This window comes from Etheostoma spectabile, chromosome 11, assembly GCF_008692095.1.
Source record: "Etheostoma spectabile isolate EspeVRDwgs_2016 chromosome 11, UIUC_Espe_1.0, whole genome shotgun sequence".
In the NCBI taxonomy this organism is placed as follows: domain Eukaryota; kingdom Metazoa; phylum Chordata; class Actinopteri; order Perciformes; family Percidae; genus Etheostoma; species Etheostoma spectabile.
Window position 1 is genome coordinate 16085073 of NC_045743.1, and position 12377 is coordinate 16097449.

The window sequence follows — 12377 nt, forward strand, 5'->3', positions numbered from 1 at the left end:
TGTGTGTGTGTGTGTGTGTGTGTGTGTGTGTGTGTGTGTGTGTGTGTGTGTGTGTGTGTGTGTGTGTGTGTGTGTGTGTGTGTGTGTGTGTGTGTGTGTGTAGGTCAACGGCGTGGATATCACAGGTGTGGGCCAAGAAGAGTTGGTGTGTATGCTACGCTCCACGCGGCAAGGAGAGAGTGTGTGTCTTGTGGTCCTACGGCAGGAAGACATCTGTCTTCCTAGAGAGATGGTAAGAACCAATCACAACACAGTATTGTCAGCCAATGAAACAAGGTTCCCTGGTTAATTGACAGGTCAGTGGCCAGTTATATAAATAACGTTTTTTTTTACAAATATTTCTATCAAGGCAGCAAGAAAGACAGGCGGACAGACATCTACATCACCAGTTTTTGTTTTCAAATTTCAACTCCCTCTAATGTTGCCCTTTCTTTGGTCCAATCAACAGGCTTGCTTGGATGATGCACAGCTCAGCAGCCTATAGGAAGGCTTCATATAAACATAAACCTCACATGTAATCTAAAGCTTTTCTGAATAATCTGAACAATGGCACACTTCCCTGTCCAATCATGTTTTACAGTGTTTTTTAGGACGCCATTCTGATTGATTTAATTGAGGTCATTGTAAAGCTTTTTGCTGATATTGGTAATATTATGTGCCAGTCTTTCCTTGGCACATTGTTTCAGCTGAATGTTAACACTGTTTTGATTAATAAACACTTGTTTTATTCATCTTTGTTCTATTTTCCCAAGCTTTTTTCCTTCAATCTGACTTTGTGTGATCAACTACCATGCATCTCTCTTCATACTATTTCCAACTACAAGGTGCAAAAATGTTTTTTTTTTTATATATCTAATGTCTATTAGCCTTCTGCTGTTTGCTCTTCATCACAAAACAAATTTTCCTAATTTAAATATTTTCTTTCCCTTCCGCTTTCACACAAGTCTGTAGCTCTCTGTCCTTTTCTCTCAAAGGCAGTGGTTCCCAAAGTAGGAACATTTATCAAATTTTTGTTAATTTAACATGGGTTTGACCAATAAAAAAAGGGCGTCATTTACATTAATTACATTTATTGTTAGATTTTCAAATATTTCAAAGCTACTGTCATAACAACTCATGGTTGACGTTTGCTATAGTAACAGAACACGCTTCTGTCTCAGCAGTCAGCATCTACGTACATATGTAATATTGGGGGCTTGAGTGGCTGAGGGTGACATGACATAAAAAAAAAATAATAATCCTTTGAAGGGGTGCCATGGTCTAAAGAGTTTGGGAACCACTGCTCTAGGGTCATTTCTATCATCACTATCATCCCAGCTGTTTTGGTGGTAATTATCACTTTGGTAATTATCACAGCCCTATAACTTGGAGACATAATTTTACTAAACGCATGAAACTACGGCCATCACTCGTGTCTTTGTTTCATTTTTTTTTTTTTTTCACCTTTTATTTTGCTTTTTGTGCCTCTTTCCGTTCTTATTGACTGAGGTTTCCTCAATGGCGGCCAGGAGGACCAACACACACACACACACACCACACACACAACACAACACACACCACACACACACACACACCACACACACACACACACACACACACACACACACACACAGTGCATATGACCCTAAGCCCCACAGGAAATTCTGTTTCTGCAGACAGGAAAAGGAGCAATGTGTTGGATTGTGTACATGTGTTAACATTTATGGTTCATTTGTGACTGTTGTATCTTGTCCAGAGTTTCTCCATGTACGCATGTCTGAACTCCATGGCAGTGTTCACTGGCCGAGTGTTGCTAAAAACCTCACTGCTACAGCAGGTGCTCCTAATACTTTCCAACTCCATACTGTTACACTGCAAACTATACTCCCAAGCTGCCATCGTAGCTAATTCCCAGGAGGAGTTCATCATGATTTTGTTTTTGCTTGCAGATGGATTGTGACTGTCCACTGGATAAAAAAATTAGACTTTTCTAAATGTACAGCCACAGAGATAAATGGATTATAACTGATACATACTATAATATAATATTATGATATATTAAAACCCATTTTATTACTATGTGTTCAACAGGCTGTTGACTGACTAATCAGGGAAAATCCTACACTAAGGTGCCGATGCGCACACATGTTACTATTGTTACTAAATTATTTGCATGTAGCCTGTATGTATATACAGATAACACACATCATAAGATTGTTTTCTGAACAGTTTACAATCAGCCATTGGCCTTAACTTTTTACATTCACATGTACAATCATAAAATACTCTGGTTGTATCAGTTGCTTTTAGACAAACAAACACCAAAGTTTGATTGACAGGTTTACTAGCCTAAAGGAGTTGAGTTAGTCAAGAGATTCAGGTACTCTTAGTATATCAATGTAGAGGAATTCAAAGTCAAGAAAATATTTATTTAACTGCATAGCAAATGCAAAACTACGACAGACTTATTGCAGTTTATTTGTGAGAACCTGAAGCCTCATCATCCTCATGACATGTCTTTGCTGAAATAAAACCTAATTACTAAGGTCATGATGTCAGACTAAATTAGAGCTAATCTGTAATGGACAGACGTATTTCATGTGATTGTAAATCTATTCATGTTTACTCAGAAGTTTATCATTAGGTCCTAGACGGTGTGTCAGAAAGATCTTTCTTCACTGCATTGGGTACAGCAGCAATGCTGGTGAGGAGGTGTTGGAGATGTCCCAATACACTCTTTAAATGTGACAATTAGAGTTTCTGCTGCTGTTGCTGAATTTAAATGAATGGGAATGCAAATTGTATTGGTGCAAAGTAGGACAGATTTAAAGATGTATAAAGGAGATGTATCGGTCGAAAGGCAGACTGATGAGGCTTCAGCCCCATCACACTAAATGAATGAGTATGGAAAATGGATGGATTTACTCTTCATTGCAGTTTAGTGTGAGAACTGATAAATGACACGGGTAAGCTGCAGTTTCTCACAAGCACGCTTAGCTCAGCTTGAATACATCATTCTAGGTAGATGATGGGTGTGTACATACATAAGTGGATGGATGTTGAAAATGATAATTTAACGACTGAGGAAGAGTTGGGCCTGCAAACAGGAAACTGAGCAATCATCTCTGGCTTTGGTGTTTTATAATAAAAGGAAACAGCAGAATATTAAATATGTTACTTACTCACACCACCTGTATATATATTTTTTTTTTAATTTTTAGTTGTAAATGAATGATTTGACTGACTTTGGTGTGTGTGGGAATATGAGAAAAAAAGTTGTCCACATTTTGCACTTTTTCTGTGATTTCAATCACAATTCAGTGTGTCTGCCTCTCCCTTTCTCTCCCTGATTGTGTCACTCTTGCACTCCCCCTATCTTCCTGACAGACAGTATGCCCCAATACAATTCCCCACTGTGTAATTCACAGCAGATTGGTGTTTTTACAGCAGTCACAATAGTTTTGAAGTACAAGTGCAATTGCAGCCCTGCACACTGAAGCTGTAAACACACTCCTTGATGGAAATGTCACACATTAGTGTGGTACAGTAAGTACTTGTGCATTTGAAAAGGGGCGGATTTCAGGACAGTGGTGGTCCTCCTTTACCTGCTATTTTAGTGGGGAGTGTTTTGCTCCTGGGTTACTTTTCTTCAACTCTTGTAGAAAACAGTGTTGCCAACTCTTTTTTAATAAAAATGGCTAGCATTCACTCTGCTAAAAGTTGCCAGATGATGTCAAAAGAGCATTTGCATATATGTGATGTCATCACGTATCATTGCATCAAGCTTAGAGGCTCTGTCGGCTAACTGCCTGCTGCTCGCAGCCCAAGGAGAGAGGGAGAGAGACCGAGCTGTTGGCAGACGAGCCGTGGACTGTGATTACTTTGAGCAGCATACGTACATGGAAATTAATTACAATATAATATCTCTCACTTTCCCCCTGATGGTTTGAAGTCACCATATTTGTCTATAGTCGCTTTTTAGAAATAGAAGTTGCTAAGAGGGTCTAAAAGGTTTCTAAATCCAGCTAGAAAGTTGCCATGTTGGAAACTCTGGTAGGAAAGTAAAGAATCAAATAATTAAAGAGGATACACATGAGTGTCCAACTGTGTGACTGTTGGAATAGACTGAACAGGGTAGGAGGTCAGAAATGGGTTTTTGAAAAGCTTTAACAATGTTGATGTGTGCCTCCAATATAGCTTCTATGTGGAAGATTTGGCTTGTCAATTTTTAAGTACATTTTGAATGTCTTTCCCTTTAATGGCATATCTTAAAGCACATAAGCTGTCACATTTACGGTTTGGAAGCTTTATTCTTGGTTAGTGTTGATTTGCTTGTAGTATATCTTTTTTTGGAAATACCTTTTGTGGTTGACAATGCAAATAAAGAGTATTCAAAACAAGGGAGTGCATAGAAGCAATGACTTTTACACCATGTTTGTATTTTCACACTTCATAGCAGCTAGGTAGTATGATCAAACCTCACTAACTGGCATGGTGTCCAGGTTTCTGTTTCACATAAATAGAATTCTCACAGACTTCCTCACAACTGGGCCAATTAAGTTGTAGACCCCAGCCCCTGCAGAGGAGTGGCATGTGCAGAAAGGTTTTTAAAATCTAAAATCCTTATGTGCTCACTTTAAAACGTGGATTTTTGCCATTTCATTTTCTATAGAATTCACATTAAAGTGCCAAAGTTTTGATGTCTCTTGCCTCATAGTCAAGACATTTTTTTTTTTTAAATATACTGCAGATATTTTACCAGCAGACGAAGTCTGTCTTTTAGCCAATCTCTGCTAAGGACAACATTGCACATCTCCATTTCCTATCATTTGTTAAAAAGCTGAAGGAGGTTAATAAAGTACAGAGGAACAACTTTGTACCATCGCCAAGAGCAGAATTTTTTCTGTTGATATTGTAATAATGCAGATGTGAATGGCTGTGAGCGGTCATCATTTCTCATATTTTTTAATAGTTTTACATTGTTCTTTTATACAAAACATTATGCACAGCTCCATCATTTGACCATGTTCCAGCAAACTTAAACTGTGGTATGGAAACACTTTCTGAGAGGTCCTTTTTTTTTTTTTACTGATTTGATATGCTTTTATGCCAGCTTGTTGTTGTTAATGTAGAGGAAATAGAAAAGGGATGATGATGAAATGATGGAAGGATCTTGTCTATCTTCCTTCTCAACCCCCTCTCTTCCGTTGTCTCATTTTAGCCCACCATCTGGTGTTGTCTGCTAATGTCTGTGCTCGCTGTAGAACAAAGACATTACACCACTTCCACACACACACACACACCACACACTCTCAAAGTCACAAAGCCTTTCTGTACATACATACAGTTGTATTTATGTATTGTATTACAAATATTGTATTACATATAACAAGTGTACATCCACCTGCTTTGTTGGCTCTCTGTAAAGGCATTTTGTGCACACATACACACAATCACTCACACATGCAACATAAAAGAGAAGTTTTTCAGTCATTCTCTTCACACACCAACAAGCATACGCCTGCTGAGTTGGCGAGTGCCTTGAAACTAATGTTTAAAACAAAGATGCTCTTTTCTGCTTCCAGACAATTTACACCTCTATTTCTCCCCTCTCCCTCCCATTCTCTTGTTCTTCCATGTTGTCTTATTTTATACTTTGCTTTCCTCTGGAACTGTGTTCTGATGAATATCACCATATGCAATGAAATAAGTAAGTTAAGGAAGACAAATCATATATTGTCTATATATATTGTCAACAAAAGTGATGAATCATACCAGGAAAGTGAAAATACGCATTAGATATACCGTTTTTACCTTTTTTCATTAAATAAATAAAACAAAATGTTACATTTAAAGCTCTCCTCCAAAATATCACAAGTCAGATGACATAATCTGTGATATGTAAGCAATCAACTTGCTTACAATTTTTTAGAGGTACACTCACTCCTTCTGCTTCACTGACAAATCCAGAATCTATAAATATGCAAATATTTTTTGTTTCAAAAGTGTTAACTGCTGGACACGTGGTATCTCTACTTTACTGACAAGTTCATTCTCAGTGCATCTGCACAGGAGGCTTGCTATTTCCACATCAGACTCAGCTGCATGGTAGATCACGATTGGCTGATGTCACAAAATCCTGCTTGTGTGCACACGTCTCAGCAAAGCTCAAACATCCAAGTAAAGTAACATAATAAAACACAGTTTTTCTTTAGTGTTGGGAGGCTTTAAGTTAAGATTGATTTATGGATTAGCAAAATACAGGAAGAAAACTAGATGGAAACAGATATGATGCATAGTAGGATTTATGTCATCACATTCATCACCATCTACTTTGCCTTAAACACTAAAGCATAAATAATAAAACATAATGAGGATACAAACAATTCACAAACACACACTGGCTACTAATATAGAGGATTAAATGAAAGGTTGGTGTAGCTCTGCTTTTGGTATCCAGTATGTGATGAGCTGCAAGACTATCTTCTGTCTGTCCATTTTCTTTTTTCTTTTTTTTTCTCCCCACAACAGGAAAGATTCGCCTTAGTGCCAGATGCTTCTCACACACACACTGTCCTATTAAATCAGTAAACAGTTGGCAGCTGGTGACAGAGCACATTCAAAACAAAACAACTTTATTGAACAGTTTCTTCATTTTGATTATCCCTCATCCATCCACGCTGCCGCCACTGTGTGTGTGTGTGTGTGTGTGTGTGTGTGTGTGGTGTGTGTGGTGTGTGTGTGTGTGTGTGTGTGTGTGTGTGTGTGTGTGTGTGGAGGGCATCCATGCACTTATTTGCAGTCTGTTGTCTTTCTGTGTTGTGTGTGTGTTGGTGTGTGTGTGTGTGTGTGTGTTGTGTGTGTGGTGTGTGTTGTTGTGGTGTGGTGTGTGTGTGTGTGTTGTGTTACATCTCACTGACATCATCACCAATGTGACCTCGCAGAATCACTACAGTAGATCCCCCATCTGTTTACACCCTCAGAGACCTGTACACCACACACACAACACACACACACACACACCCACACACACACACACACACACACACACACACACACACACACCACACACACACAATCCATGGCGCTTGGTGTCTCTGCAGGAGCTGCCATCATCCCAGTGGAGAGCAGTCGAGAAGGGTATCATGTCTCTCTTTCTCTCGCTCTCTCGCTCTCTCTCTGGCTCTTTCTCTGGCTCTGTCTTATCTCACATCTCTCCACTGTTTATTGAAGGTTTATCGGCTCCTTCGTCAGCCTATCATCTAAAGTCGCTGCTGTGTGTTAAAGCCCTCAGCACAGTTGTGTCACACATGTCAGTTGTGGGTTCAAGCCAACGGGGATCAGCATTGATATTGTCATAGCAAGGCGTTACTCCTACTCACCAACAGTCAGCAACAGTTAAAAAATATAAATATATAAAATCGGTTTAAAATTAGAGTTTGACCTTTTTGAAAATCTGCTTTTTTGCTTTCATACCTTGAGTTTGATGAGAAGATTGATACCAGTCTCATGTCTGTAAGCTAAATGCAAAGCTACTACCATCAGCAGGCTAGTGTAGCTTAGCACAGAGAATGGAAATGGAAATAGCTAGCCTGGCTCTGTTTAAATGTAACAAAGTTCGTATACAGCTCCTCTGAATCTCACTAATTAACATGCATCTATTTTTGTTGAATTTCAATACTCCCTTTAATGTTTCAACATCTAGAAGACAACAGCTATGATTCACAAACTGTTGCCGAGACGCGATTCGCTGTTCATGTGGGGAGCTTCTGCACATGAACAGAAGGCTGACCAGCGCGCACCATGACCCCTTACTACAACGTGACCCTCCATTACAAGTTGTAGCCTTGGAAAACAAACTCTGCGTCTGCAACATCTGCTTTGGGTTTCACAGGACTTGCAGGCTGGCTTGCCCTGCATGCACATACCTCTAATATGCACACTGCCCACAATAGTGCTGTACTCTAACTACAAAAGACTGTAGACAAGTCACATTATACAGTGTATCCCTCTAAACATATCCCTCACAGGCTCCTAATATAGAAAATATGTCAACCCAATTCTCCCAAAACCCAAAGCTCTTTCCATCTCCTAGATACAGACACTGGTCACCCATATGTTAGCCCAAACAACCACTGGGTTTGGCATCTCCCTATCTCTTTTTGTGTGTCTCATCCTTTTTTTCTTTCTTTCTGTAGGGCTGTATGATCGTGGTCTGTCAGTCTGCAGCTACAGCTTTTACACTGACCATAAGGGGACAGTGGGGAGCGTGTATGTAGGGGATTGGACAACTGGGGCCCACCGTTATTGGTCAGTGATGGGACAGTTATTTTCATAAGTCAAAAGCATAGCCCTGTCCCTGGGAGTACTTACCTCAGCCATCTGTGTGTCCGCACGTGTGTGTGTGTTAACACACTTACTGCCGCATTTTAGCACAGCAGCTACTGTTGTTTGGCCTTGTAAAATGAATCCTTGGGCAGTCATTTCCACAGCATGGGGCTTTATACACACACACACACACACACACACCACACACACACACACACACACACTTACTTTCTCTCTTCATGGCCAGGTAGAAGGGCATCAGTGAGTAGCTCTTAATAAAAGGCCAGCTGGAAGAAGGTGTCCTTACACACAAATTAAGTTTATAGCAGAGTAGTATTCAGTGCCCCTAACATTACTTACAGTAAAATTATGAGAGTCATTTTTCTCCTCTCCTACTTGATTTTTATCATACCATCTTTTGCCAATTCTCTCTTTTCCTTGCAGTTTTTCTGGCCTTTAAAGGTGAGTTACGGACACTTTAGTTGACTGCTCTTGCTCATTTTAAAATAATGTGTCTCTCCATCTTTCTCCCAAACACGTTTCTCTGGCTCAGTTTAATAAAACAAAGCGCATACTCATTCACACACACCGACAGACACCATGCTGTCTTTTTTTTAATAGTGTGTCCTCCTGTTGATCCATCATTGTGGCAACCCATTTAAATGTTAAACGACCAGCAGGAGGAGGTTCATCCATGCAAACAGCTTTTTTTCCTTATAACCAGGTGGATTTGATGGAGTTCATGGAGCAATGATACCTTTTTCATAGTAGCAAAGACAAAAAAAACACACCATGGTTTATTATTTTAGCATCACATACAGATGTAACCACCTATCATGGCAATGAGACTGAGATAATAGAAATGTTCCATGAAATTGTGGTGTGCACTTAAAATTTGTTTGTGCCCTTGTCCGCTCCTGCATGTTTATTTTTTTTTTAAAGCAATTTCAGCTAATGATAAAAAGAGGCCTTGTTTAATTTAGTTCAGCCACTGAATACAAACATTTTTTTCTCTATTCACTTGGTTGTAAAAACCCACAAAAGGTTTGACACGGAATAATTTTCTTTCTTTTTTTTTCTCCCGGGCTGTTTGTCTGGTAAATTATCAGAGGAAGTCCAGAGGCTGTGCTTATTCATTGTTTTACAGGCAAATTGAATTCATCACCCAGATAAACAACTTTACATGCATTTGCATATTTTTGTCAGATTCCATAAACCATCTCACAGCCCTGTGGGTGGTCCTGACCCCCAAGCTGAGAACTGCTGCTTCAAACTTTTCTGCAGTGTAACAACACTCGTTCTCTTGTCTTAATTCATTCTGGCATTGGTTCTGTCCCGTGCTGAGTGCAAGAAAAATAAATCATAAATTAACAAGGCGGGAAAGTTCAATCAGATAAATAAAGAATGTGGCGGTGGCAGAAAAAGTCTGAGAAGTTGCTAAATCATGAACATGAACAACCGAATCTCAAAGACTAATAATATCTCAGTGTAATTATGCGCTGAAGTAGCTAACATTTCTCCTCTGGGTGTTGTGAAGTTCTTTCTAAGGTCGTGGAGCTTCCTATCAGGTCTGGACAGTCAGTCAGATGAGGGGAGTCTTTCCAGCAGGGAAAACAGTTTTCTGCAGAGTAGAGGACTTTGTGTCGGCTTAACACCGTTAAACCTACAATCCCCACAGACAAACACAGTCTAAACCTGACACTGCTGACCCATGCAAACGCACACATACACACACTCGCACAACACAGAGCCAGACTGAATGCATGTACATAGACAGACATGGACTTTCTACCATAAGTACATGCAATTATTTCTGGTAATCACATACACTCATACACACAGTAATGTACATGTAGACATTCATAGACAGAAAATTTGATTGCGAGGACAAACACAAAAATGTAAGTATGGAAATTTTGACTTGGAAACTTTAAACACAGCACATCCAGTAAATTCACAGACACAGTCGCACAAGCTGCAAATACACAGCTGATCCTTAAGCTGCGTAGAGTCAGTGTAAATACTCTTTTCTTCCATCTGTCTAAAAAGACTTTTTAAGCCTCACATATTCCATGAATAGTCATTAGGAAACACCTCTGGGTGCTATGCAGCCCACTCTAATAACGATCAGAATGGCCAAATAGTAATGCAATGCCTTCCACACTCTCCTGTACTATATATCAAAAAGTTTAAAAGACTTTTTGGCAAATCTTTTAATTTTAATGTTCTGTCGGTAAACGGTCGTACTATAATAAATCCTTATAACAACAGTGATGTCTTCATAGATCATAACATTCCTCATGCAAAGTCATCTTCTTTCTGTTACATTTTTCTTGATCTAATAATAAGACTAGATCATATTTTAGAAAAATAGACTGAACTACAAAAAGCACGCAGTATTTGGAATAGTGTTTTTTGATGAATGCCGTTTACTTGACATTACATTTAAATATAAATATATATATATACACACACACACACACCGTATGTAGTGCAACAGTGCTAGCTCTCCCACTGAGCCATCACAGGCTTCAAACACACACTTTCCTCTTGCGGGATTCACTTGCTTTCTTTGTTTCTGATATTTTCTCCTTTAACTCTGTCTCCGACTCAGTCTGCCATGCCTTCTTGTTGATAACCTAATGTTTCACCATCTTTCTGGGTTTAAAATAATAATGTTTATCTACACAGCCATTCTTTCTTTTTGTTGTACATCTTTTTTTCCTCTCCATATTCCCTCTACTCTAGCTACTTTTGTGTCGCTCTGGCGCTCTGTTTGCCGTATTCTCCAATTACCTCTTGAAAATGCACAGGTCATTTTATTGATATTGCTGAGCTGAAAGATGAAAACAAATATTAGTATATAAAAGCAGAGAGTCCAATTAGCTTTTTTCTTTTTCCTTTTTTTTTTGTCTTTCGAAAATATACTCCCGCTGCATTTTCCCTCATAGAGAGATTTAGCCGAAACGCTCCATGCAATGGTTTCTCTCAAATGGAAAAAAAGATTTTAGTTCAGCTTTTGCAGACTATTCAAACCCAATGAACTGACTTTGGTTTCCTCACCTTGTGTCCACCGTTCTCTTCTCCTCATCAATGTCTCTCTCCTTCTCCCTCCATCACTCTCTCCCTCACTCCCAGAAGGACGAGATATCCCGTGTGGCTGGCTTTGTTCTGGAGAACGGGAAGGAGCAGCTCACGTTTGAGGTGCCCCTTAATGACACCGGCTCGGCAGGCCTGGGCATCAGCCTCAAAGGAAACAAGTCCAGGGAGACGGGAGAGGACCTGGGCATCTTCATTAAATCCATCATACATGGCGGGGCAGCATACAAGGTAACATTTTTATTTATTTAACCTTTATTTAACCAGGAAGTCCCTTGAGATTGAAATCTCTTTTCCGAGGGAGACCTGGCCAAGACGGCACACAAGTTACAATTTAAATAGAAATAGAGCATTGTCAAAATCACACCTAGAAGAAAGGAACAGGTCACGTGGTTGTTGCATTTTTGAATTACATGGCATTTTGCAAGTTATTCCAAGACCATGGAGCAAAGTAAGAGAAAACACATTAAAAGAGTAGCTTAGCTTAAGCACACAAACAAAGAACCAGATTGGTGGTGGCCATCTTGGATTGGAGTGTGAAGTAATATGCGAAGGTAATATTGTAATCCAAATTAGCATTACATAAAGTAGTGCTGCCCTCTACGATTTCTTTTGTCGATTAGTCATTTTTAATGCTTTTTTCATTCTAAAGGACTTCTTTCCGAGGAACTTATGAACACATCTCTGGTGAACAAAAGATTTTAGGTTGTGATTTTGCATGATTCTTTGTGGAGAAAAGTTTTGTTGATTAAATCAACAACTCCTTTGGTCGACCAAATCGTTTGGCTGTTAGTGTACTAAGAATTTTCTTAATCAAGGGGAGCCAAGGGAAAAGAAAGTATGCTTCACCTGAAGTAAGCGCTTTGACTTTCATACAGTAAAGATGCAATATTTTCTCCAGAGGGAGCCAAAGACAGCTCATCTCTTAAATGAACAGTAAGTACCGCAGTATGGAAAACAGAACCTATCAT

At 39.3% G+C, this 12377-nt stretch overlaps 1 protein-coding gene across 4 annotated transcripts in view; it reads left to right on the forward strand.

The window, feature by feature from the left end:
- pard3bb (par-3 family cell polarity regulator beta b) overlaps nucleotides 1–12377 on the forward strand; it is a 217349-nt gene that overhangs the window by 84986 nt on the left and 119986 nt on the right. For all 4 annotated transcript variants that reach the window (XM_032529556.1, XM_032529554.1, XM_032529555.1 and 1 more), the window contains exons 11-12: nucleotides 104–232; nucleotides 11446–11637. In XM_032529556.1, coding sequence (XP_032385447.1) covers nucleotides 104–232; nucleotides 11446–11637 — 321 coding nt within the window. The remainder of the gene's footprint in view (nucleotides 1–103; nucleotides 233–11445; nucleotides 11638–12377) is intronic.